Genomic DNA, 27,700 nt, shown 5'->3' with positions numbered 1-27,700 from the left:
GCACAGGGTCTTAACCATTGGACTGCCAAGAAAGTCCCCTACACTGAGATCTCAGTTTTCCTGCTTCAGTTTAAAAGTCCTTCCCCCTCCCCACTCCTTTGTTCTTTGCCAGCTTTAAATTCTACTAACTGACCCAAGGCTGTAGGTCAGGCAACGTGGGCTACATTTCAAGGATATGGTAAGAGTTGTAAATTTTAAGCTTTCTCCTGGGAATACTTGTTCTCCCAAGGTCAGAATTGAAAAGATTAAACGAGCTTTCTCTACAGTTTTGGAGTGTCAGTAGAGTGCCATCCTGGCCCTTTAAAAGTTAAATGCTTGCAAGTATTGGCGAAGCTGGCCAGAGTTCAGTGAGTGGCTGTTGACTACGGAGCTGTTCAGCCTTTGAAGTGCAGTTTCTCTTTATTACTTTGGGAGCCTAGTTCAGATATAATCTGAACAACTTTCTGAGGGCACTGTGATGGATCGCATGCGTGCTGCTCCTGAGTCTAGCTCCCCAAGAGGTTACTCTTGGGTCGGTTCGAGCCTCTTACATGTCTCGGTTTCTCCCTCCAGCAAAAACTGCTGTGCCCCTCGGTGGCGAGCAGAATTTACTTAATGGTTGTAGTGGGGTCCCTTGTAGGACCCCAGCACATCTAAAGGATTGATCCTCAGATATGTCCACTAGGTTCTCAATCACCTGAGAAGGCCTTGTGGCAGGAAGGAGTAAGCGTTCCTTTCTCAGTCTCTCATTCTACTATCAAATGGTTTGTTCAGATTATATATAATCTTTTTAATTTAAGCCAAATTTAAAAAAAGACCAGCCAACCCAATTCACTTCAAAGTTCCCCCTCCAGGTCCCTGCCTAGGGAATGTACCATACTCCCTCTTAGGACTTCAAGTCCCAAGAAAAAAACAGCTTGAATAAAATTCAGGATGTCATGTAAAGCAATGATGTCTGAATATCAGGAGAAATCACCAAAGCAGCTGAGGAGTACCGAGAAGTGGATGCGTCTCAGAGGACCCATGCTGGTACCAAGCGTCGGTTTGGGGTAGACTCCCGGTGTCCTCTGATAGGTGTCTCTGGTATCATACTGAGTACAACAAGAAAATGTCAACAAAAATTCAATTAAGAATCAAGGAGAGAGCTTCCCTGGCGGCGCATGGGTTGAGAGTCCGCCTGCCGATGCAGGGGACACGGGTTCGTGCCCCGGTCCAGGAAGATCCCACATGCCGCGGAGCGGCTGGGCCCGTGAGCCATGGCCGCTGAGCCTGCGCGTCCGGAGCCTGTGCTCTGCAACGGGAGAGGCCGCAACAGTGAGAGACCCGCGTACCGCAAAAAAAAAAAAAAAAAAAAAAAAAAATCAAGGAGAAAAAAGGGAATTTTATTTGAGCCAAACTGAGGATTCTAACTTGGGAGACAGACTCTCATAAAGCTCTGAGAACTGTTCTGCCTGTTGGAAGTCAAAGGCACAGTTGGATTCATTTTCAAGACAAAGGATCGTTCATCAAAATGACATACTGATAATTTTTCAAAAAGTTCACCAAGGATACATATCCAGGTTAGTACATACAGAGCGAGCAGCAAGTCACCATGACCTCCTACAGAGTTGGGAAAGAACTGTATTCTTTTAAGAAGTTAAATCACCAGTGTCAGAAGAAAAAAATAAATTGATCTTCATGGTCGAGCAGGCACTCCCACGTTTGAGGAGCTGTGGTTGATGTGTAATGCAGATGCACACTGCACTTTAGGGAGGGAGGAGGTCCAAACAAACACAGAGAGAATTTTATGTTTAATTTTTTCTTGTCTTTCCTTAAAATACAAATTTTATTTCATCAACTCCAAGCACAAAAAAGAGATTATTTTTATCCCTATTTCTGAAATTTTATTTCCTAATATTTTTTATATGCTTACTGTATCTTCATCTCCCGTAAAGGTGCAACCCAGGGGTCTTGTTTTGGCACACACAAAAAAAGGTATGTAGAAATCTGATCACGTGGTGCATATTTACAAATGGGGAGGCAGGTTTCAGGGGGTTTGAGTCCGAAATTGTACTGCTATGGTATTTTCATTATAGTTACAGAAATAATCTGGGTTACACTATGGAGTTCATAGCTCACATGCAAATTATGAATATACATATATTTCAAAAACTGTTGTTTGAATCTAACATAGAAAGAAATTGTTACAGATGTCATTCAACTTAGAAAGCATGATGATGTGTAATTACTGACCATTTATTATAAAGTGCCCCAATGCGGTGGGATATGCTTGGGTTAACATGATTAAGGGTTGTAAATAAGATTACATTTTACATATTTGTTGTTGTTTTCCTATTTTTTGGCCACGCCCCGATAAATGTGGGATCTTAGCTCCCCGACCAGGGATCGAACCCATGCCCCCTGCAGTGTCTTAACCACTGGACCTCCAGGGAAGTCCCACCATGTTACTTATTTGGATGAGTATGATACATTCTAAATAAAATGGTGTCAAAATGCAATTTCAGAGGCCAAATCTGCAGCCTTCACAAGCACACTCTACTCTGGTTCTTTTGATTACTGTCCTCTATAATACTGTGTCTTCAGTCTTCAGTTTCCAAAAATAAGTCTCATTTTTATTATTTTATATATACAGCAGCCATTCCCTTTCAAAAGACAGGGAGACCATTGTTCCCCCTCCCCATTTTTCCTCCCACGTATGCCATCTCTAGTAACCCATCATTCTACTCACATGAAAACCTCGTTCTCACAACATCCTGTCCTGCTCTCGTTCGTGATCAGCTGGTAGAGTAGGCCCTTCCTATAATAATCGAGAGGCCCTGAGTCCTGTCAACAAATCCAGAGAAGCAGCTGTGACCCCCAAAAGCACAGTAATTTAGAAAACAGTTTTACATTTATATTCTGTCATTTGTGTAGTTTTTCCTCAAAGATGTATAATCTGATATCAAGTGAGGTATGAGTCCTGGCTACAGGCTTTGCCATACACATTGGTTTTACACGGTATCTCTCCATGATGGAGTCTTTTTTTCCCTTCACTGAAACACAGTTGATACACAATATTTTGTTTCAGGTGTACTACATAATCGTTTAATAATTGCATACATTACAAAATAATCACTTCGGTAAGTCTAGTAGCCATCTGTCCCCATACAGTTATTATTACTGACTATATTCCTTATGCTGTATATTACACCCCCGTGCTTTATTATGTAACTGCAGATTTGTACTTCTTAAAGCCCTTCTCCTGTTTCACACACACCTCGAACCCTCCCTCCTACCTTCTGGCAACCATTTATTTGTTCTATGTATGAGTCTATTTTCCTTGTATTTTGTTTTCTAAATTCCACATATAAGTGAAGTCATGTGCTATGCCATTCTCTGACATTTCACCTAGCAAAATACCCTGCAGAGCTATTCATGTTGTTACAAATGCTAAGACTTCATTTTTTCATGGCTAATATTCCATCATGTGTGTGTGTGTATGTATGTGTATATATGTATCACATTTTCTTTATCCATTCACCTATCAGTGGACATTTAGGTGGCTTTCTTAACTTGGCTATTATAAATAATGATACAACAAACAACAAAGTGCATATATTTTTTTGAATTAGTATTTTTGTTTTCCCTGGAGCAATGGCTGGATCATACGGCAGTTCTATTTTTAATTTTTTGAGGACCCACCATATAGTTTTCCATAGTAGCTGCACCAATTTACAATCCTACCAACAGTGCACAAGGGTTCCCTTTTCTCCTCACTTTCACCGACACTTGTGATTTGTTGTCTTTTTGATGACAGCCATTCTGAGAGATGTGAGGTGGTAGCTCACTGTGGTTTTGATTTGAATTTCCCTGATGATTAGGGATGTGCCTCTTTTCACGCACCTGTTGGCCATCTGTATGTCTTCCTTTTCCATGATGGGAGTCTCTCAGCCTGAGTAAGGCTTGGATACTTGCACAAGTTATGTGTCAATCATTACCTTTTAAGGTTTCTTTTTGCTGTGAATTGTCTGATGATCCCCAAAGCCTGAGCTTTGAATAAAAGCATTGCCACATATGTTAGGTTTATGTTTGTTTTCAGTGTGTATTTTCTGATGCCTAGTAAGGCTTGCAAACTGGGTATAAGCTTTGCCACACTGACTACATTTGTAAGGTTTCTCTCCAGTGTGGATTGTTTTATGTTGAGTAAGATATGAACGCATTGTAAAAGCTTTGCCACACTCATTACATTTGTAAGGTTTCTCTCCAGTGTGAGTTCTCTCATGACCCCAAAGTTGTGAACGTTGGATGAAAGCCTTATCACAGTCTTTACATTTATAAGATTTTTCCCCTGTATGAATTCTCTGATGTGCCATAAGGCTTGAACGTTGGGTAAATCCCTTGCCACACACGTTACATTTGTGTGGTTTCTCACCAGTATGAATTCTCTCATGACCCCAAAGTTGTGAAAGTTCAATAAAAGCCTTGCCGCACACATTACATTTGTGGGGTTTCTCCCCAGCATGCATTTTCTGATGCCTAGTAAGGCGTGAAAATTGGGTAAAAGCTCTGCCACACTCATTACATTTGTAAGGTTTCTCTCCAGTATGGATTGTCTCGTGTTGAGTAAGATTTGATCGCATGGTAAAGGCTCTGCCACACACGATACACTTGTAAGGTTTCTCTCCAGTATGAATCTTCTGATGTTTGTTAAGGCTTGACCGCTCAGCAAAGGCTTTGCCACACTCATTACAATTGTAAGGTTTCTCACCAGTATGCAATTTCTCATGACTCCAAAGGAGTGAATGTTGGATAAAGGCCTTACCACACTCATGACATTTATATGGTTTCTCCCCAGTGTGCATTCTCTGATGATTTGCAAGGTGTGAATTTCGACTAAAGACCTTGCCACATACATGACATTTGTAAGGTTTCTCTCCTGTATGCACTCTCTGATGTGTAGTGAGATTAGAACACTGGTTAAAGGCTTTGCCACACACATTACATCTGTAAGGTTTCTGTCCAGAATGAATTCTCCTGTGATTCCTGAGGTTTGAGCTTTTGCTAAAAGCCTTCCCACAGTCATTACAGCTGTAAGATTTTTCTCGAGTGTGTGTTCTCCTGTGCTGCGCAGGTGGCAACGTGTTTTCCACACTAGGAAGAACTCTGTGAAGTGGTGAAACTGAGGAACCACTGCTGACTGGCTTCTCACCTTGACCGCACACATACACTTTCTCCTCAGCTGCACATCTCTGCAGCTGAGCCGCCTGGGCCTGCAGCCTCACTCCAGGTCTACTTTCCAAACACTTGAGATCTCTGTTTCTAGCAGCACTGACGTTATTTTTTGTTGTTAACGAACTTCGTATGAATGGCTTGTCGTGTGTGAAATATTCACGTGCATTACTTCTTACAGAAACACTCTGAGGAAAATTAATTAAGGACTTATTATCGTGATCTTCTCCATGAGTGAGATTTTTGTTATGGGTCAAAAGTACTTCTTTGTCATTTCTTGTATCCCATCCCCACTCACTCTCACACTCCTGCACATCTGCACAGACTTCCTTGAAGTCAAAATCCTTGATGCCATGGTTGTCATTTCTGTCCAGTATCACTAGATGGTATAATTCTCCTTTAGTAATGTCCTCTCTTGGTGATAACTCCTTGATTGCAAATCCAGCAGAAAGGCTTCCTATTAAATCAGTTGGAAAATAAATATTTTATATTGAATTACATAATTATACAAAAAATGTGTTTAATAACATATGGAAATATATAAGAAAAAGATATTTTAAAAAGTCTGTATATCACAATAATAATTAATAAAATGTTTTAGTAACCCATGATAAATCTAGCAGGTAAGCTAATAAGTAACCACAATTATACAAAATAATAGTCTCTGGCATTCTAACGGATTTTTCCATAAAAATCAAAGAAAGAATTTACATTCTAGAAGGAACATATAAAAGGAAAAGTGAAATATATGTTGAGAATCACTGAACTCTGTCTATCTCCTGAGTTCTTCCAAGGATATAAAATATGAAAGGAAACTAAATAGGTCCTGCGGTCAGGACTACAGAGGACTTAGCCCTGATACGTATTAAATGAAAACCAAAAGAGATCAAGGGGAAAGAGGACTCCAGAGAGAGCTATCTCAGTCCCTCTCAAACCAAGGCACCAAAATGGTCAATGGTGTCAGAAAATAGAGTATTGTAGGTCATGACAAAGCTTCTCCTCAGCTCTGAATGAGCTGGAGCATCACGGTGGAGGGGGAGCTTAAGCTTTTATATATCTGAATAACAGAGTGACAAGTTTTAGTGTGGGGGAGGGATTTCCTTTGAGCACCCAAAAGAAACAAACTTGTATTCTTCCACAGATCCTTCCCATTTGAGGAGAATTTCCTAAACAATATTTAATGGAGCAGTTTACTTTGTGCCCACCTGAGCTCACATCTCGATATATTCCCACTTGCCTGGATTTTTCCCTATTTTCACTTTACCCTCCAAAGTCCAGGGCTCTTTCCCTTGTTCTGAAATGGAGGTAATATTCAGCTTAAGAGAGATTTCCATTCATAAAGTAAAATGGAGTACGACATGCTATGCTGTTCCAGAACACATGCCCAGCTCTTTGTTCAGCAAGAAGAAAGAAAATTATAGTTGGGTCTAGAAATGTATTATAAAAATTAGTCAACTGTGCCTCCTGAATGCTTAGATTATTTGAAGTATGCAGATATCTAGCCCTCTTCCACGAACTACAGAATCAAAAGCACAAGAGTGAAACCACAGAATGACATATTTTTAAAAATTTGCCATAAGGCTTTCTGACTGCTGATGTTCTGCAACCCCCACTAATCGAGCATGAATACAGAACATCTGAAGAAGCGAGAAGTTATAGAGTCATGAGACGCATTATGAAGGCTTTTCATTCTGAATCCAAACAGCTTCAATCACTCTCTCAAGAACAGAGGAGATCTGAAACTCTCACAAGCATGCTAGGGACTCATAAAAGACTCAGAAGGGAAAATGCAAAGATATACAGTAGTTACCAACTTCCGGAGAGGAGATATCCTCACCCAGGGAGAGCAGGTTCCTGTAGGTCTCCAACATCACGTCCCTGTACAAGGCCCTCTGAGCAGGGTCCAGGCATTCCCACTCCTCCTGAGAGAACGTGATGGCCACATCCTTGAATGTCAACAGTCCCTGAAAGGAAAGCACATTTCACCAAGTGGACAAGGACAGAGTTCTGAGTTTGACACAAAATTACAGAAGCAGCTCTGGCTAGAGCAAATGTTCTGACTGATCCATAAGATAATTGTAAGCAAGTTACATTTCTCGATTTTTTTTCAACTGAGGTGAAATTCATGTAACATAAGGTTCGCTATTTTAAGGTATCACTCAGAGGCATTTAGTACATTCACAATGTTGCACAAACACCACCTGTTTAGTTCAAAAACATTTTTATTGTTGCTAAAGGAAATTTACCCATTAAGCGATCGCTTCCCATTCTCCTTTGCCCCCATCCCTGTACACCACTAATGCCTACTGTCATTACACATTTACCTATTTGTGATATTTCCGTATAAATGGAATGGTATGAAATGAGCTTTTCCGTGTGGCTTCTTTCACTTAGAATGGTGTTTTTGGTTCATCCATGATGTAGTATCAGTACTACATGCCTTTTTTAGGGCTGAAGAATATTTAATTCTATGACTACACCACATTTTACTTATTCACTCATCCCTTGATGGCCATTTAGCGTGTTACCACTTCTTGCCTAGTGTTAACAGTGCTGCTGGGACTTTCATGTACAAATATGTGTGTGAATACCTGTTTTCAATGTTTTTTTGGTATATAGCTAGAGAGGAATTAGAATCACGTTGTTTAAACTTTTTAAGGTCTGCCACTGTTTTCCACAGCAGTACATTTTACCAGCAATGTGTCAGGATTCTCATTTCTCCACATTTTTACTAATACTTGCTATTTTGCATTTTATTATACTCATCCTAGTTGGTGTGCAATGATATCTTTTTAAATTTTATTTATTATTTTTGGCTGCGTCAGGTCTTAGTTGCGGCATGCAGGATCTTTTGTTGCCATGCGTAGGTTTCTCTCTAGCTGTGGTGTGCAGGCTCAGTAGTTGCAGCGTGTGGTCTTAGTTGCCCAGAGGCATGTGGGATCTTAGTTCCCCAACCAGGGATGGAACCCGTGTCCGCTGCACTGGAAGGCGGATTCTTAACCACTGGACCACCAGGGAAGTCCCAAATGATGTCTCATGGTGGTTTTAATTTTGCATTTTCCTAATGACTAACTTCGTTGAACATCTTTTCATGTGCTTCTTGGCTGTTTCTATATCTTCTATTCTTGAATTTTAGGATCAGAGAAATGTCTACTAGAAGTCTTTTGACCAACTTATAATTGGGTTCTTTGTATTTTTGTTGCTAATGTGTAGGCGTTCATATACTCTATAGAGAGTAGACCCTTACCAGATATGTGATTTGCAAATATTTCCTCCCATTTGGTAGATTGTTTTCACTTACATGACAGTGTCATTCAGTGCACAACCATTATTAATTCTGTTGAAGACAAATTTATGTATTTTGTCTTTCTGCTTTTTGCTTTTGGTGTCGTATCAAAAAAATCCACTGCCAAGCCCAAGGTCATGAAGATTTACCCCTATGCATTCATCTAACGGTTTTATAGTTTTAGCTCTTATATTTAGTTTTTGATTCATTTTGAATTATTTATATGGAGAAAGGCAGAGGTTCAATTTCATTCTCTTTCACATGGATATCCAGTTGTCCCAGCACCACTTAAGAGACTATTCTTTCTCCATTGTATATTCTTGGCACCCTGGCAAAAAAAGGAATTAACCACAGATGTATGGGTTTATTTGTGGACTCTCATTCTACTGCTTTGATCTGTATTTCTATCCTCATGCTAGAACCCCAGTCTTGATTACTCTAGGTTTGTAGTAAGGTTTGATGTTGGGAACAGTAAGTCCTTCAACTTTGTTTTTTTTCACATTTATTTTGGTTATCTGGGGTCTGTTCAAATTTAATATGAATTCTATTTTAATTTATTTCTTTGATTTATTTATTTTTGGCAGTGTTAGGTCTTTGTTGTTGCATGCAGGCTTTCTCTAGTTGCGGAAAGTGGGGGCTACTCTTCGTCGCGGTGCACGGGCTTCTCGTTGCGGTGGCTTCTCTTGTTGCACAGCATGGGCTCTAGGTGCGTAGGCTTCAGTAGTTGTGGCACACGGGCTCAGTAGTTGTGGCTCACGGACTCTAGAGTGCAGGATCAGTAGTTGTGGCGCATGGGCTTAGTTGCTCCTCAGCAAGTAGGATCTTCCTGGACCAGGGCTCGAACCCGTGACCCCTACATTAGCAGGTGGATTCTTAACCACTGCGCCACCAGGGAAGTCCCCAATATGAATTTTAGGATCAACTTTTCCATTTGTGCAATAGAGACTGCTGGGATTTGATGGGGATTGCATTGCATCTTCATAACACTTCAGAGAGTATTGCCATCTTAACAACTCTAAGTCTTCCAATCCATGAACAGAGGATATCTTTACATTTATTTAAGTTTTTTTCTCATTTCTTTCAGCAATACTTGTAGTATTCATTATATAAATCTTCCATTTCCTTGGTTAAATTCTTATTCTTTTTGATGCTGTTGTAAATGGAATTGTTTTACTTTGAATTTGTTGATTGCTAGGTACAGAAATACAACTGATATTGAGTACTGATACTGTATTCTGTAACTTCAGTAAATTTGCTTATATCGCTAGTAGTTTTTTGAGGATTCTCTAGGTCTTTCTAAATATGACATCATGTATCCTGTAAATATAGTTTGACTTCTTTTCCAATTTTGATACCTTTTATTTCTTTTCTTTCTAATTTGTATGGCTATAACTTCCAGTACAATACCGAAGTATAGTTGCAAAATGGGGCTCGCTGTCTTCTGCCTAACATTGTAAGAAAGTTTTCAGTCTTCTACCAGTGAGTATGATGTTAGCTGTGGGATTTTAATAAATATGCCTTTTCAGATCAAGGATATCCCTTCTATTATTAATTTTGAGTGCACTCTGTTTTTGTTACATGGAATGTTCTGTACATGTCTGTTATGTCTTGTTGGTTTACAGAGTTGCTCAGTCCTTTATTTCCTTATTGGTCTTCCGTCTGGTTGCTCTGCTTATTATAAGGGGAGTACTGAAGTCTCCAACTATTATAGTTGAACTGTCCATCTCTCTCCAAGTTTTGCTTCAAAATATTTGGGGTTTAGTTGTTATGTGCATATTATTTATGATTGTTTCATCATATTGATGGATCAATCCTTTTATTGATATATAATGTCCTTAAAAATTGTTGGTAACAATTTTATGACTTAAAGTCTATTTAGCCTGATATTAGCATAGCTAGGATTGATTACTATTTCCATGGAATATCTTTCTCTATCCTTTCACTTTCAACCTATTTGAGGATCTTAAAGTGAGCATTTTGTAGAAAGATACAGTGGAATCATTTTTTTAAAATTTCTGCAATTGTTGCCTTTTAATGTAGAATTTAATCTTTCTACATTTAAAGTAACTCTAAACAAGGGAAGAACTGCTTCTGCCATTTAGCTATTTGCTTTCTACGTGTCCAAGATCTTCTTTGTTTTGTAATTCCTCCCTTGCTTCCTTCTTTGTGTCTCTGCATAACATTTGGATTCCCTTCATATTTACTTTTCTGTATATTTTAAAATTATTTTCTTAGTGGTTACCCCGGAAATTACAGTTTATTACTTTATATTAAACTAATATCTGAGTTCCAGTTGATACTCACTTAGCTTTAATAGCATATAACAATTGCTCCTATACTGTCCCCCTTTATATTGTTATTGTCAAAAATTACTTCTTTATACATTTTGCACTCAGTAACAGATTTACAATTACTGTCTTACACATTTGTCTCTTAAGTTGCATAGGAAAAACTGAGTTAAAAATCAAAAATACAATAATACTGGCTTTTAGGTATGCCTATGTAGTTACATTACCACTGTTCTTTATTTGTTCCCACAGCTTTGAGGTACTGCTGTTATCCTTTCATTTCAGTCTAAAGAACTCCATTTAATATTTCATGTAGGATAAGTGAGTCAGCATGAACTCCTTCAGTTTTTGTTTATGAAGGCATCTCTAAATTTCACTATCAGTTTTAAGGCATACTTTCCCTGATAATGAATTCCTGGTAGTTTATTTTAACCTTTCAAACTTTAAATATATCATCAGACTCCTTCCTGGCCTCCAGTTTCTGATGAGTAATAGGCTGTTAATCTTACTGAGGATCCCTGTACACGAGAAGTTGTTTCTGTTTGCTACTTTCCCCATTCTCTTTCTGTCTTTTAACAGTTGGTTATGTGTGCTGCCCAGGCTCTCTATGTGTTTATCCACTTGAAATTTGTTGAGTTGCCTACATTTGTAGTTTTTAAATAAATTTATGAGGTTTTCAGCTCTTATTTCCTCAAATATTCTTTCTGCCCATTCTCCTTTCCTTCTGTGACCCCTATTATATGTATACTGGTATTCTTTTTTTTTTTAAACAAATGTTTATCGAGTTCTCATTTTGTGCCCACATTGTTTAACTAAGAATCACCATGTGCATCTTCTTTCATTTTTTTATTTTTTGGCTGTGCCACACAGCATTCGGGGATCTAGTTCCCTGACCAGGGATCGAACCTGTGTCCCCTGTATTGGAAGTGTGGAGTCTTAACCACTGGACCGCCAGGGAAGTCCCCTATACTAGTATTCTTGGGAGTGCCCCAAAGGTTTCTTAGTCTCTGTTCATTGTTCTTCTTTTTTCTACCTTTTGTCTGCTCAGAGTGGATAATTCCAAGTAATGTATGTTTAAGTTCACTGACTCTTTATTCTGATGGTCAGTCTGCTGCAAAACCCTGTAATATATTTTCAATCTCAGCTATGGTAGTTTTGGGCTCCAGAATTTCTTTTTCTTCTCTTTTCTATAATTTCTGTCTCTTTATTGATATTTTCTATTTGTTGAAACACTGTTCTCCCACTTTGCTTTAGTTCTTTGTCCATGGTTTCCTGTAGCTCTCGGAGTATGTTTAAAACAGTTGATTTAAAATCTTTACTTAGGAGCCGGCGGTGGTCTCGAGGGGCGGAGCCGCACTGCTCCCTGCGAGCTGGTCCCGTGGCCAGGCCGGCAGCCAGCCTGAGGGCGCGGTGCCATGAAGCTGTACAGCCTCAGCGTCCTGTACAAAGGCTATGCCAAGGCGGTGCTGCTCAAAGCCGCATACGACGTGTCCTCCTTCAGCTTCTTCCAGAGGTCCAGCGTTCAGGAATTCATGACCTTCACAAGTCAACTGACTGTGGAGTGCTCCTCGAAAGGCAGCAGAGCTTCTATCAAAGAATATCTGGGCCATGTCTACGTGAGAAACGACAGTCTGGCGGGAGTAGTCATTGCTGACAGTGAATACTCATCCCAGGTGGTGTTTACCTTGCTGGAGAAAGTACTAGATGAATTCTCCAAGCAGGTCGACAGGATAGACTGGCCAGTTGGATCCCTGGTACCATCCAGTATGCAGGCCTGGATGGTCACCTCAGTAGATACCAGAACACCTGAGAAGCTGACCCCATGACTAAAGTGCAGGCTGAACTAGATGAGACCAAAATCATCCTGCACAACACCATGGAGTCTTTGTTAGAGCAAGGCAGAAAGCTAGATGACCCGGTGTCCAAGTCCGAAGCGCTGGGAATACAGTCTAAAGCCTTCTATAAAACGGCCTGGAAGCAAAATTCATGCTGTGCGATTATGTGACGGCAGCTGGCAGAGGCCCCTGCACTGGAACGTCACCATCATTCACATCACAACTGCAGCCACCAGGGAGCAGAGCCGCTGTGGAACGACCCGAGTGGGACAGACTCAACTTTGACTTTAGAGCTCATGGGAGGAACTGAAGGGTAGAAGGGACCTGGGGGTGGGGAGGGAACGTTCAGATTCACATGTCTAGTAATTTGAGGTCCCCTAAAAGTGTATTTTGGGGCCGAATGAACCCATAAAGCTCAGTGACTCCTGTAAAAAAAATTAAAAAAAAAATCTTTACTTAGTACGCAATGTCTGTTCTTCCTTGGAAACACCATCATTAATGCGGTAATCATGGTTAAGCTGCCCAATCTGGAGAAATCCTTAGACATCTGTACTGAAGTTGGCCTGCACAAAAGCAGCCACTATGGCATTTTTTTTTAACAGTAAAAAGTGTGAAAACCCTTGTGTTTTCATTAAGAGAATAGTCCAATGAGGAAATAAATGAGAAAGTCATCTCTATGTTTACTAACATGAAAATAACTCCAACACATATGGCATGTAAATATTTAAATTTGCAGAATGGGGGGGAGGGATAAATTGGGAGATTGGGATTAACATATACACGCTACTATATATAAAACAGACAGCTAATAAGAACCTGCGGTATAGCACAGCGAACTCTACTCAATATAATGGCCTGTATGGGAAAAGAATCTAAAAATAAGAAGAGTGGACATATGTATATGTACAATGACTCAGTTTGCATACGCCTGAAACTAACATAACATTGTAAAGCAACTCCAATTAAAATTTTTAAAAAATTTGCAGAATAAAATACCATAACAAAACATTTACCAAAAAATATTTTCTAAAGTCACTTTAGATTATAAAATGTATTTTTATAAGATTTGGGCTAAGAGCTAACAGTTGTACCTAATGGAGACAGTAAGCGATGGTGGAAGACATGACAGAGAAGGGGATGTTTTACTTCTCAGTCTCTAAACCGCATCACTACGTGGAGCTGAACCACAAATATACATACATGAGATGTCTAATTTAAAAAAATATAACCCTGAACAACAGTTAGTAGAATCAGAATGTGGCTCCAGGCTCTCTGATGGTAGAAAGTTCTGCTCCTATGTCTTGGCTACATTATAATCATTTTAATCTAAAACACCTGCTGCATGAGAGTCTTCACCGGAACACCTGGGTCTTTGTGAGATGAATGTGGTGTGAATAATTTATAGAGCCTTTCCAGTTAGACAATTAATTTGATTCCACTTTTTAAAACAAATTATGTACTAAAACACCCTCTCTATACCTTATTTCTATTTTGGAACTTTCCATTCTATTCTAAAGTACTGATAATTTGGAGTCAGAAACACACTGATTCACTTAACTTCAAAGGCACTTATAATATCTGACAAAGCAAGTTTCCCCATATCAGTCTTCCTGCCCAGACCTCCTCAGGTATCTGTGCACAGTAGTACATCACTTACACATGTAGTCGCTTTCATCCTGGGTTACGTGGAGATGAAGGGGCACTCAGAAGGGTGCACTACACAATCCTCACTGCCCTACGTCACTGACACCACAGAGCCGACTCCCCATCTCCAATCCACGCCTGAGTATAAAACCTTTCACGGGATGACCACCTGAAAGGGGGCTCTTCCCAAGTTCCCCGTCACTGGGTCACAGTGACATGGAATCTGCAGGGAGGTGACAGGAGACTGAGGGAAGGCCCTGTGTGTGAGTAAATATTTTAGACAGGAACCTTCAGAGACCAAGAAGCTCAGCGCGTCCAAAACGTGTCATTTTAGGAAGGAGAGAACAGTCCACAAAGAGTATGACTTTCACCTGGGAAAGGGCCATTCCTTCTCCTTTCTTTCCTCTTCCTCTGAGCTTCTTTCTCAGGTAGGATTATTCTGTGTGACAAAAATACGTTCTTAAATGCTTAGAATCAACATACCCCCCCCCCCCGCCCCGCGCCACAAGTATACACACTGGGAGAACCTTAATACGGGGGAGAGAAGGGCCACAGCAACAGGAGGGATGCAGACAAACAACCTCCTGTAAGGAGCCCAGTCGGTGAGCCCGTCACCCACTTCTTCAGGAAGCCCTCCCTGCTGCTGCTGGAACGCCCAGCGCTGCAACTGCGCCGTCCGTCCTTGTCCACTTGGCCCTCAGCCAGAGGCAAGTGCCTCGTCCCAGCCCCTGGCTCCTCCCGAGGAAGCCGGCATCCAGTGACTGGCTGATGCAGGATAGGATGCTTGCCCCATCCCACAAGTGGGAGCAACTCTGAAGGGCCACCCCAGCTCCAGAGCTCCCTGCTGAAGCTATACTGAAGACTTTAGATTTTTGTCCTGAAGGCAATGGGAAACCCTAAGAGGGTTTAAAGCCAACAGATGACACAATTAAACTTAAGATTTACCCTAAAACCTGTAATTATACTTGTTTCTTCAACTTAATTAGTGGCACAGTATCTATTCTTCCAGGGAACAATGTATCATCTTCAATTATTCCATCCTGTGGGAGGGAGGGAGACGCAACAGGGAAGACATATGGGAACATATGTTTATGTATGACTGATTCACTTTGTTATAAAGCAGAAACTAACACACCATTGTAAAGCAATTATACCCCAATAAAGATGTAAAAAAAAAAAAAATTATTCCATCCTTTCCTCTTACCTACATCTAATAAATCATCAAACGACACAGACTCTACCTTCTCAATAGGTTTCAAATTCATCCTTTCCTTTCATATGACGCTTTCTACCCCACATGCATCCTCACGTGTCACTCAGATAATTTCAAAGATCTGCGAGTTTCCCTTGCCTGTGATTTCTTCTTCCTTCAATCCATAATCCACATACTTATGAGAGTTCACTATTTAAAATGCAACACTGACCTATTAGTATCTTGTTTTAGCCTCTCAATGACCTCTTTGTGTCAACAGGATCAAATCAAGCTCCTTAGGAGAGACTATGTCGTGAGTCCCCTGGTGACAGGACCCCTGCTTTGCCTGCATTTCTTTCACTCTCTGCGTCACGCTCTGCATCCAAGCAACGTTACAGGATGCTAATACCCTCTTCTCCATCCTGACAATACACTTACTTTCTTTATTTTGGAATGCTGCTTCTCCTTCATTAGCTGTTGAATTAATATAAACTATTTAAATCCAACTTGAACAATAAAAATAAACTAAGATGAAATGGCTGTAAGAGCTGCCTCTCCTGATTCTTTCTCTTCCCCTAACGGTCCCATTTAATCCCACCCAGAAAGAATCATTCACCTCTGCAGTTTACGCATGCTTCTGTTATTTCATTTAACAAGGTATGTTTAAAAATATTCACATATCTATTTTCCCTAAAAGAATGTAAGCTCTGTGTAACAGGGAACATGTTTTCCACTCTGGTAGCTTGCATTCGGTTCCACATGCTGGCAGCCACCTCCTGAGATCTCTTCTGAACATAATTTGAAAGCCCACCTTATGGTAACTGACTTACCCAGCTCCTCATCATTCGGTGGGGTCTGCTTATAGGCCATTTGAAACAAGGCATTTGAGTGGTAAGACGATATCCTTTTTTCAAAATTGTATTTATTTATTTATTTGGCTGCGTTGGGTCTTAGTTGAGGCACGTGGGATCTTTTTAGTTGCGGCATGCAAAAGCTTTAGTTGCAGCACGTGGGATCTAGTTCCCTGACCAGGGATTGAACCCAGGCCCCCTGCACTGGCAGTGCGGGATCTTAGCCACTGGACCACCAGGGAACTCCCGAGACAATATCCTTAATCATGTAACACTCGATGAAAACATAATTATTAGGTAAGAAATATCTGTGTTTCAGTGTCTCACTGAAAGTAAGTTGTTGAGATTGAGCAGAGGTATAAGTGTAGAAGCAGAAGTAAGCATACACCAGTTGGAAGATGTCATTGCGTTTACAGAAATATTATTTCATAGTAATATCATTTTATTATGAATATCATTTTATTACCTTCCTACTGGATTACTAGTGCTAAAATTTGTCTGTATACCAGAAGGTACAAGGATGTGGCTCCCAACACATCCACTGGTGCAACCTCGAGCACTATTTAAAAAGTGGATTTTATGCCAGCTGGGACTGGACCCAGGTCATTGAATATGAGGATATAATAATACCTAAGGAGCTAAGGTAGTCCATACTGATAAGGTATTTTCTATCTTCAACAAGTAGTCTTCTTACCCCCTCAATGCAATCAGAGTAGGAACTGTTCTCCATTTGACTGCATTACCTGCCCACTCATACTCTCGTTGATACTGATTAGTGTGGACACACACAGCAACACATCCAACACTACAAGTTTCCACAAACACATGGTCTAATCTTTTCTTCATAACCTCTGCCTTCAGTAAAACATACTGTGTATTTTTTTATGACAAACATCATAAACCAATAAATACTGTGTTTTTTTGCACTCAGTTATAGTGCCCCAATGTTTATGTGAAGACTGTAATTAAGCAATTATTCAAAAAGTTGTCTCAGGTCCTCTGGCTCAGTTCTGCTTTCTCATATAGGCATCCTATGTTATCAAAGGTTCTTCCTAAAATTTGGCTCAAAGTCTAAAACATAATATTATACTGAAGAGATGGAGGACCAACTACCTGTGTTTGTTATTGATACTGAATGTTGCACTTATAGCAACATATTCTAAAGTCATATTAGTTTTTTTCCCTATTTTGTTGAAATACAGTTGATGTACAATATTACATTAATTTTGGGTATACTACATAGTGATTTGACATTTGCATACACTATGAAATGTCTTAAAAAAAGATCTGCCCCATGATACAGAGATAGAGAAAGAGAAGCTGAGAGAAAGGTATGCCTCTGTCTCTGGGCCTATGTCCCTGCCCCTTTCTTAAGAGTTTTTCATACTTGTTGGAGGACTGGGGCATGTTTCAAATTCTAATTATAACTGGGCACTCATTCCAGAAAACTGCCAAATGCAAACACAAGACCAATTTTGAAAATCATTTCAGGGATCTCACTTGCTCAGACCCAGAAAACCTGATCTACTTTAATTTCTCCATGTTATAGGTGATGCATGAGACTCACAGGGGAAGTAATTTAACCAAGTTACTTTGAAGAAGCCTGAGTTGAGTGAGCAGAACTGAGTGTAAGTGGTGGCTTGTATAGGTTTAAGTAGAAAGAGTTTGTCCTAATTCCAGATTACTTTTCATATTCCTTAGCGAGAGAAGCTTCTCTTTCAGGGGTTTAATCAAACACAAACATTTAATTTTAATTCCTCTACTCCAGAAAAAAACAGAATCAAAAATTCCAAATTATATTGGGCTTCCCTGGTGGCGCAGCGGTTGAGAGTCCGCCTGCCGATGCAGGGGACACAGGTTCGTGCCCCGGTCCGGGAAGATCCCACATGCCGTGGAGCAGCTGGGCCCGTGAGCCATGGCCGCTGGGCCTGCGCGTCCGGAGCCTCTGCTCTGCAGCGGGAGAGGCCACAACGGGGAGAGGCCCGCGTACCGCAAAAAAAAAAAAAAAAAATCCAAATTATAAATAGTTATTACTGCAGGAGAACATGGAAGAGGATCACCTGTGGAGGTGAGCTCTAAGCAGTCTCTTCATCATGAAAACATGGCCTCTGTTGGAACAAAGTTCCACATCAATCCAGCCCATCTTTCAACATCTGCACAGAAAGGACAAAAGAGGACTAGAGGGGAACATCTACTTAGCTGCAGACTTCAGCTCAGAGCTCACTAATTTAGCATTTTTTCTTAAGGGAAGAAAAAAGCTGTTAAATATTAAACTAACTGGTTAAACTAGGATTTGAGTGTTAAAAGATTATTGACATCCTTAACCACATGCATAGTGAAATGCTGTAAAGTTATCTACCAGACCAGACATCAAAGAACAGTTCCAAGTTAGGATATAAAGCATAAAACTCTCATAATCTGAACAATAAAATTTAGAGGGAAAATAATCTGGAAATTTAAAAAATAGCCACTGGGTTCTGAGATTAAAGTTAAAACAAGTGTGAGGATACATCAAATTTAGAAAAGGATGGCATGAGCCACAGTAGAAAAGGGAGAGGGCAACAGTACTGTTAATGATAGCCATTTTAGGAACCTCCCTGGTGGTCCAGTGGTTAAGACTCTGCTTTCCAATGCAGGTTCGATCTCATCCCACATGCCTCGCCGTCAAAAAGTCAAAACATAAAACAGAAGCAATACTGTGATAAATTCAATAAAGACTTTAAAAATGGTACACATAAAAAAAATCTTTAAGAAACAAAACAAACAAAAATAGCCATTTTAAAAAAGCACCAAGTGGTGAAAGAAATTCTTCCCCATTTCTTGAAAGGTAAGAGGAGGACCTAGAATTGACTAAGTCTCTGCCTTCTGGATGAATTGGGCTTGCAAATGAAATTATCATCTGATGCAATGATTAGAAAATGCAGACGCCTCAAACACCTAGCCTGGCAACTGTCTTCTGCATAATTAAAACAAGTCAATACATTTTACATAAATTAGATTATAGAGCCACATGTTAGTACTTCAGAACTTAATATCCCACGTCCAATCTACTCAATACTCACCTAGGTTTGGGGACCCCATTTTCTCCACCACTATGTGCTTTTTTCTCTGTGTATGTCTTTCTGTGTCCTTCTGCTTCTCTTTTCTCCTTTGACCATTTCTGTGTTTCCTCCTCTCTCTTCTATGCATCGTTTTCTTTCCCTCTCTCTCTCGATTCCTCCTCCCCCAGACTGTTTGGCCTCACTCTGTTGCAACCTCTGTATCAACACCTGTTGTTCTTTCTCCACAATATTTCTTTCTTTTTTTTTTTAAATCCATCCTCTGACAAAGGCCTTCCTGACAACTTTCCATACAGTTAGTCATAAAATAAAAAAATACAGAACACAGCAGACAGTATCTCATACACTAGAAACCAACATGACAGGAGTCCCTCCTCATTTTTCTCATCACTGTAAAAAAAAAAAAAAGAAAGAAAAAAAACCCAAACCTAAGAACTTAGTTTTGGTGAGGCACAGGACGTTGGTCCCCTACCAAATGAACCGAAATAACCCAGCAGAGAATTCAAACCAAGGGAGTAAGATTTGGAGCGGGGCGGGGGGCGGGGGGGAGGCGTCGTCAGTCTCCACAATATTTCTGATGCCTCACTAGCTGCATATATTTCCGCCTCTGTATTCCCTCACTGGTCTCCCGGGAGGGAGGTGAAGAGCGCAAATCCACCTCCTGAGTCAGGACTTTACCCGACGCAGGGCGGGGTGGGGTGGGAATGGGGGTGGGGAGGGGGGGCCGGGAGTCAAAGGTTTGAGAAAGGGAGTCAGAGTAGGAAAACATCGCTGCAGGAAGTCAGTGTCTATATGGACCGAAGGCAGAAAGTTGGGGCCGGTACCTGACTCAGAACGATTTAACCGGAACCAGAACCAGACTCCAGGGACCCGAACCAGGTCTTCTGCCGACGCCGAGACAGGCGAAAGATTAGACTTAGAGCAAGAGCGACGAGCGTGTTCAGGGGTTTTAACTTACCGGGAGACCCCGGAAAGCCGGGTGTGGTGGAGCAGTGCCCGAAGACCTCATAGCATAATTTCCAGAAAAACCGAGACTTAACTCTCCTGAGTGCCTGCGACGCTCCGCGGGATCCGCTTCCGGGTCTGCAGGGAACTGCGCGTGCGCACCGGGGCGGGGGCGGGGCCGGAGGCGGGGCCGGAGGCGGGGCCGGGGCCGCCAAGGGGCGCGTCTCAGACGCTCCGGCGGGTGGAGGCGGTGTCTCTGGTGGAGCCTCACCACCCCGCACCCGCCACTGGAAGATTCTGGTCTGTTCCTCTTCCTTGCGGACAGGCTCCGCGTTTCTACTTTGAATCTTTTGAACGTGTCTGTTGTCCTTTGGAGCCAGGCTACGTGCAGGATTAGAGATGCGCGGGCCACTTGTATTGGAAGCGGAGAGTTGAGAACGGTTTACGTGAAAACTGCGAGCAGATGAAGATGAGGAACCACCAAGGGCGGCACGAGCGCTGAGACCTTGGGGGCGGGGCTTGGCGTTGTGGGCGTGATCCCGGAACTTCTGAGGCCCCAGGCAGTTACAGCTTTTTATTTAATTAAGCGAAAGCCTGGGTTTGATTTAGAGGTGATGGAAACTGGAGTGACAGGAAAGGCAAAATTGTGCCTGTGCGGAATGTGCAGTTTTATACTCACTTCCCTTCAGAGCATAATTTAAACTTCTGTACCCCATTCACTTGGACGCATCAAAAAGATCAGTGAGGAAAAATTTCAACCCCAAACCTGTCATTGTCTGAGGTACTCTGTTGGAGACAGTGAACAAGGAGTTGGCAATAGTCAGGAGCTGGAGAAACAAACTTTAGGAAGGAATTCAAGTATATATATATATATATATATATATATATATATATTTTTTTTTTTTTTTTTTTTTTTTTTTTCTGCCGTACGCGGGCCTCTCACTGTTGTGGCCTCTCCCGTTGCGGAGCACAGGCTCCGGACACGCAGGCTCAGCGGCCATGGCTCACGGGCCCAGCCGCTCCGCGGCATGTGGGATCTTCCCGGACCGGGGCACGAACCCGTGTTCCCTGCATCGGCAGGCGGACTCTCAACGGCTGCGCCACCAGGGAAGCCCTCAACCATATTTTTGTATTTTACTGTATAGATTTTTCTTTCCTTTGAGTTGTATCATGGTATAGGATGTGAAGAGTAAGACCATTTTGATAGAAATTTCCATTTCCCAAATATCAACTACTAATGATGTTATCTTCAGTGTAGTTCTGCTGCTTATTAACTTTTCTTATGCACTTCGGCATATTTCTGAATTTTTAATGTCACTGATTTATCAGTTGTGAATAAACATATCCCCTTTGTCCCAGGCTCCCGGTGCAAAACTTCAGAAACGCTTGGAATTTCCACTAACTGAATTACTATGCTGTACGCCAGAAACTAACACAACATTGTAAATCAAGTATACCTCAATTGAAAAAAAAAAAAAAACACCTTGGAATTTCCTGAATGATAAGAGTGTCTTTGCTATTATACTAATAAGGCAACTCTGAATGGGGGTTCCGTACAAAGCTATGGAATGGGAGCCTGGACATCAGAAAGACCAACCAGGTGATCAGAGGATTGGAACATGCAGCTACCCAACTTCTGGAGAGAGGAGGGAGGCTGGGGATTGGGTTCAATCACATGGCTGGTGATTTAACCAGTCATGCCTGGTAATAAAACCCTGATTAAAAACTCTGGACAGAGAAGCTGGAGGGAGTTTCCTGCTGGGGAACAGAAGCTACTGTGCCAGGAACCCTACCAGAACCTGCTCTATATATTCCTTCATCTGTTTTTTTTTTTTTTAGTAAAATGATGTCAAATGACAAAACAATGTAGTAACTAGTTTTTGTTTTTTGTGGTACGCGGCCTCTCACTGTTGTGTTGTGGCCTCTCCCGTTGCGGAGCACAGGCTCCGGACGCACAGGCTCAGCGGCCATGGCTCACAGGCCCAGCTGTTTCGCAGCATGTGGGATCTTCCCAGACCGGGGCATGAACCCGTGTCCTGTGCATCAGCAGGCGGACTCTCAACCACTGCGCCACGAGGGAAGCCCAATGTAGTAACTAGTTTGATGTCCTTTATTCAAGGGAAAACTGGATTTCCCGTCGCCCCTGGTGCCCGGCGCCACGCCTGGGTAGCAGCCGGCTGCAGGTTGGTGAACCCACCAGCCTGGGAGACAGTGGCGGCCTTCACACATTTTTATTACATTTATTCCTAAGTAGTTTATTTTCTTTCATCATTTTGTAATTGCATCATTTTGTAAATTTCATCATTTTGTAATTGCATTTTGTAATTGCATTTTGTAATTCCAAGTGTAACTTGTCAATTCAAATGTTTGTACATACGTAATCACTTATTTCGTATAATTTGAAGCCATGTCATGGGTGCAAACTGATTTGTAATGTAATATTACTGAATTGGCCCCATTTACTGGAATGATAAATTGCTAAGCTTAGGTACAATAATAGCAGGTAGGTGTAGGAAAGTCAAGGTGGAGATGAAGCAGAGGTGAAAAGAACACTGCTTCCCTACCCACACATACAATAAAAGAAATTCCGTGTGGGATTTTAATCCCATATGGGATTGTATTCAGGTATACAATACATGAAAACATTACTATTTCATCACTAAGTGACATGGGAATGATAAGGCAAAGGCTAAAACAGATTCTCAAAGCTTTAATTTTATTTTTCTTACATAAAAATTATATACATTTATATGCTGAGACTGCATGATCCCAGTGTAAAATGCAAATCAAATATAGAATTAAATATAACAATATATTAATATAAAGCCAATGACTATATCTATATTATATTTAATATCCTCTAGGAAATATAACAAACTGAAATCTATGAAGTAGGAGAAAATTTAAAAGTAGGTACATAAGGTGAAACAGATGAAGAATAAATACACGTGGTCAAAAAACATTTCAGGGCGTCCCTGGTGGTGCAGGGATTGAGAGTCCGCCTGCCGATGCGGGGGACACGGGTTCGCACCCCGGTCTGGGAGGATCCCACATGCCGCAGAGCGTCTGGGCCCGTGAGCCATGGCCGCTGAGCCTGCGCGTCCGGAGCCTGTGCTTCGCAACGGGAGAGGCCACAACAGTGAGAGGCCCGCGTACCGCAAAAAAAAAAAAAAAAAAAAACATTTCATATATCTTGACTTCCAGTTTATCTAAAGTAAATAAAAAGCAAACAAAAACATGTGGTGGCATCACCTTCATTTCATCAAACTGAAAAATATAAACATTTCTCAAGGTGGATTGTTATTAAAGGTTTGTGGATATCTGTCCTGCACGGACTGGAGGTGAAGGAGGGAAGAGCTACAGCCTTTTCCGAATAAAAGGGGAAGGATGCAAATATATGTTTACTTTGCTACACTTTAAAGTATGCAAATGCATATGAATTACACCCTGATATTTGTTCTCATTATAAAATAGTGCTTGACTTTCCTCACTATAAAATAATGCCAGTGTAGAATGTGCACCTCAGCGCTAGCGCTCCTGAGAGGCAAGAGGCCTGGGGGGTTAATACAGCAACTTGATTGTCCTAAGGCGCATCAATTGTCTAACACGAATGTCAAAAGCGTCGTAATATTCGTCCTCAAGGAAACCCAGATTTCTCCATTTTGACTCAAGTTTTCAAACTCCTTTCCTATGACCACCCCAGGTTCTAGTGTTTATGAGGAACACCCTGTGTGAAAACTTGGCCCTGCCGGTCACCTTGGAGAATCTGGGCAGTTGCAGGGCTTTGCTCTCTTTCAGAACTGCAGTCTCTGCTGATTAGGCTTGGGTACCCTTAGTTTAAGTCAAGCCTGATCCACTGACAGCCTGTCTAGGGAAGAGGTAGACTGTCCTTGGAGCACGGACCTTCTCCTCCATCCCTGGCTGGACTCCAGGGAGCCGACAGTGGGGTTGGGACGAGCCAGCCCTCAGCAGGGAAGACATAGGCCGCCTGGTTGGCCATGGCGTACGTGGTCAGCACCGCGGTGCACAGAGGCCCCCGCAGCTGGGCCAGCTGCTCCCAGAGCAGCGGGGAATAGCCCTTCTGATTGTACACATTAACTATGTTCTGATAAATGGCCACAGACATAGAGCGCAGGGCGGTCAAGAGGCTTTTCCGAAGTGGAGGCGGCTGGTCTCCTGGGGACCTGGATCTGGGCCTCTTGCTGTGCCCAGGGCGCCTCCTCTGGGACCTCCTGGGGCGGGCATCCCGGATTTCTTCACTCTTCCTGCTGTGGCCAGAGTCAAGGACCTTGTGTTTCTTCTTTTCCAAAGTCGCACTGCGCTCATCTGGAGAGGCCCCTGCGGAGCAAGCATGTAGGTGAGAGACCTGCCACATCGATTCTCATGGACCCCCATCCCAGGATCTCACAATGTCCCTTCCGTAAACCCCATCTCTCTCCTGCTCCTGCCCTGCCCCCTCAGCTCTAGAATGAGGTGATGCTATGCCCACCTTGGGCCCTCCAATGCTCCCTGGATCCCAGAGTCTCCAAACGGCTTCAGCCATTGAACACGGCCCTTTGTGCCCACACACTGGATAAGTTCCCTGCTTTTCTCTCTGTACATCTGGGGACCCAAAAGCAAGATCCTACCTGTTCTCTCGCAGGTGCCGTCCCTGGAATTGAGCTTCCTCTTCCTGGAGCTCTCCGGACTGGAGCCGCGTTCTGAATCTGTGGATCAAGTGACAGTTTGAATGACTGCCTGCACCCGGCACGCTGGAAACCTAGCCTATCCCGGACACACAAGGAGCCAGGATCCCAACCAAAGCTCGTGTCCCAGCTGCACATCCTACAGTCCAGGATGTGCAAGGCCTGGCTGCCAAAGCTCACCCACTTCCCTGCCCAGGGAGACTGACTTACTCCATATGCCCTGTCCCTCCTCCCCAGAAAAGCAAAATCTTACCTGACAGAGTAGTGCAGCTGTTTCTGTCCTGTGTCTCGTTTTCCTTTGAATTCTCCTCATCTGTCTCGGGCTCTGACCCTGGAGAAAAAGAGGCATTGAGATGACTGTCCTCCCTCGAGGGACACAGAAGCCCTTAGTCCATCCCTAGCCTGTATTTGTGGGCGGTTCTCTCTACCGAGGACATTCAGACACATGAACTGGAGCAATAATATGGTTCCGGGGGATTATTGCCACAATACTCAAAGCCCCCATAGGGCTGGGGGACGTCTCCCATCACCGATCTCCAAATAAAATCCCAACAAAACACAAATTCGGTGTCCCTGATTCCATCCCTCCTTCCAGCCTCAGACAAACAGCCCAGGACCCTATCTGGCCTTTGGTCGTGGCTGTCTCTTCACTGGGAAGAGAATGTCTTGCCTTTTTCTTGGGATAGTTTGTCCTCCACATCAGAGCCCCTTTCTTCCATGGAGTCCTGCTGGACGGGAGGCTGGTCAGTGGGGTGTTCCACAGAGGGGCTGTGCGGGTGTAGGTCTTCAGTGCCCGATTCCATCTTGAAGCCCAAACGAAAGGTCCTCTCTCAGAGCGGTTCAGAGTCAGAAGTGTCCACAGGCGCGATGTGCCTGCCTTTTATTAGACCCTCATGGGGCGTGGCTTGTTCCTATTGGCTGATTGGATTCTACAATCCTATCACTTATCCCAGCCTACGATGGTGCGAGATTAGGAACCTTGTTGGTTGTGGTTGTACGGGGGAACCTGACACAGGAAGAGAAAGTGAATCTCTGTTTACCCTTAAGACCTCTTCAAAATGTTCAATGTTTTTCCAGTCTTGAATCATACATCTCAAACTTCTCCTTTGGGTGGGGGTTAGGTGGGACATGGAGATGATAGACTTGAATGCAAATCGTAGAATTATGTATTTGTCTAATAAATAAGTTGGAGGCCATCAAATCAGTTCTAGGAAGTAATCATTTAAGGATATAAAAGACGATAAAAGACTCCCAGGCTTTATAACACAAAATTATTTCAAAAAATTTTAAATATCATTTAATACCCAGTTCATATTCACATACTTCTAAATCTAAATTACTCAAACACATTTTATTGGTTTTGATTTTTTTTTAGCCAGGATTTAAACAAAGTTCCTACATCAAGATTACTTCTCATAACATTAGAACTGGTACATTTTGTCTGAAAATATCATTAAAAGCAGTTACAAAATGGAACCACCTACTTATAATCCCCATCACTCAGAAAGAAATTGTATCCAGATATATAAAGTTTAATTTCTACCAATTCAAAACAAAAGGAAACTATTCACAATAAATTGGAAAACAATTGACAAAACAATTCACAGGTTAGTAAACTCATATGATGAAAACTATGTTACATTACATACAGCATTGCTAATAATAAAGTCAATGCAAATAAAAACACCACCAAGTTTTCACATACATACTACTAAAAAAAATTCAGATGTTACCCAGTGTGCCTATGATGTGGGGAGCTGGAGATTCTCCTCTGGAGTTAGTGAGATTTTTGGGCTTAACCACTTCAGGAGATACATGATTATGCAAACTAAGCCTGAAGATGCGTGAAAATGATGACTCAGCAATTCAACTTCTCACTTTCTGTTTATAACAACAAGGAGATTGCCCAAGTGTATTCATGGGAGCATTGATAGTGGAAGGAAAAACATAAATGCTCACCAATAGGATCAGGGATTATAACCAAAAAGTCCAGTGCATTGACACACAAAAATTACAAACAGTGGTGAAACACAATGAACTATAGGTACATGTGTAAAAAGGAGATTTTTCCAAAACAATTGGGAGAAAAGTCCTGATAAAATATTAGACAGTATAAGGACATGTGTAAAAATATTTTACATTTGCAGAAAATGATATATGGTGTTCAAAGTATGTACATATGTTAGAATTTCTTAAAATTTTGGGAATGAGAAATATCAAATTATAGTTGATTGTATCAGATACATACATATGTGATCAAATCAAAATGCAGAAGAAAAGTAACCAGGAAATAAATATCTCTTAAGGTCTTGTGGGTGAGAGACCGGCCAGATCAATTCCCATTGACCCCATGATTCGATCTCATGTGATTGCATTGTGTTCAAGGGCAAAGGGAACAAAAATGCCCAGTGAACTGATAAGGCATCTTTTTTTTTTTTAATTCTTGAGTTCATGATATTTATTTTTTTAATTTTTATTATATATATATACATATTCATTCTTTTTCATATTATTTTCTCATATAGGTTATCACAGAATATTGAGTAGAGTTCCCTGTGCTATACAGTAGGTCCTTGTTGGTTATCTGTCTATATATAGTAGTGTGTGTATGTTCATTCCAAGCTCCTGATTTATACCAACACCCCCCCCCAACATTTTCCCTTTGGTAACCATAAGTTTGTTTTCTAAGCCTGTGAGTCTGTTTCTCTTTTGTAAATAAGTACACTTG

The 27,700-nt window shown here is 41.7% G+C and overlaps 2 protein-coding genes and 1 pseudogene across 5 annotated transcripts; 1 reads left to right on the top strand and 2 right to left on the bottom strand.

Annotated features, from left to right (window-relative positions):
* Positions 1-1,701: 1,701 nt before the first annotated feature.
* LOC132509762 (zinc finger protein 677-like) lies at positions 1,702-20,416 on the bottom strand. 4 transcript variants are annotated; one of them, XM_060131181.1, is made up of 3 exons: positions 20,301-20,416; positions 7,025-7,151; positions 1,702-5,644 (listed from the first exon to the last, which is right to left on the bottom strand). In XM_060131181.1, the coding sequence occupies exons 1-3, from the start codon at positions 20,349-20,351 to the stop codon at positions 3,960-3,962; spliced, it is 1,863 nt and encodes a 620-aa protein (XP_059987164.1). In that variant the 5' UTR covers positions 20,352-20,416; the 3' UTR covers positions 1,702-3,959. The 4 variants fall into 4 exon arrangements, with proteins under 4 accessions (XP_059987164.1, XP_059987165.1, XP_059987163.1 ...); XM_060131182.1 differs by lacking the exon at positions 20,301-20,416 and adding an exon at positions 14,612-14,638 and having other exon boundaries at positions 6,998-7,151; XM_060131180.1 differs by having other exon boundaries at positions 1,703-5,644; positions 6,998-7,151.
* LOC132509826 (synaptobrevin homolog YKT6-like) lies at positions 12,177-12,857 on the top strand (annotated as a pseudogene).
* Positions 20,417-24,155: 3,739 nt separating the features above from the next.
* Positions 24,156-25,775, bottom strand: LOC132510217 (protein FRG2-like). The gene is made up of 4 exons (XM_060132023.1): positions 25,624-25,775; positions 25,226-25,338; positions 24,916-24,993; positions 24,156-24,625 (listed from the first exon to the last, which is right to left on the bottom strand). Exons 1-4 carry the CDS (start codon positions 25,773-25,775, stop codon positions 24,156-24,158), a joined length of 813 nt encoding a protein of 270 aa, XP_059988006.1.
* Positions 25,776-27,700: the final 1,925 nt, after the last annotated feature.

This window comes from Lagenorhynchus albirostris, chromosome 19 (assembly GCF_949774975.1).
Source record: "Lagenorhynchus albirostris chromosome 19, mLagAlb1.1, whole genome shotgun sequence".
Classification (NCBI taxonomy): Eukaryota; Metazoa; Chordata; class Mammalia; order Artiodactyla; family Delphinidae; genus Lagenorhynchus; species Lagenorhynchus albirostris.
Note: the sequence above shows the minus strand (reverse complement) of the source record. Positions and strands in the feature narration are given on the sequence as shown.

Excerpts from the sequence above, each read along its gene's own strand:
- LOC132509762 (XM_060131180.1), bottom strand. The coding sequence starts at position 20,351 with ATGAGGTCTTCGGGCACTGCTCCACCACACCCGGCTTTCCGGGGTCTC. Across the intron at positions 7,152-20,300 it reads CGGCTTTCCGGGGTCTCCCG|GGACTGTTGACATTCAAGGA; the intron begins GTAAGTTAAAAC and ends CTTTCCTTTCAG. Across the intron at positions 5,645-6,997 it reads TATCTCCTCTCCGGAAGTTG|GAAGCCTTTCTGCTGGATTT; the intron begins GTAACTACTGTA and ends CTGATTTAATAG.
- LOC132510217 (XM_060132023.1), bottom strand. The coding sequence starts at position 25,775 with ATGGAATCGGGCACTGAAGACCTACACCCGCACAGCCCCTCTGTGGAA. Across the intron at positions 25,339-25,623 it reads GGCAAGACATTCTCTTCCCA|GGAGGACAGTCATCTCAATG; the intron begins GTGAAGAGACAG and ends GTGTCCCTCGAG. Across the intron at positions 24,994-25,225 it reads CAGCTGCACTACTCTGTCAG|ATTCAGAACGCGGCTCCAGT; the intron begins GTAAGATTTTGC and ends CTTGATCCACAG.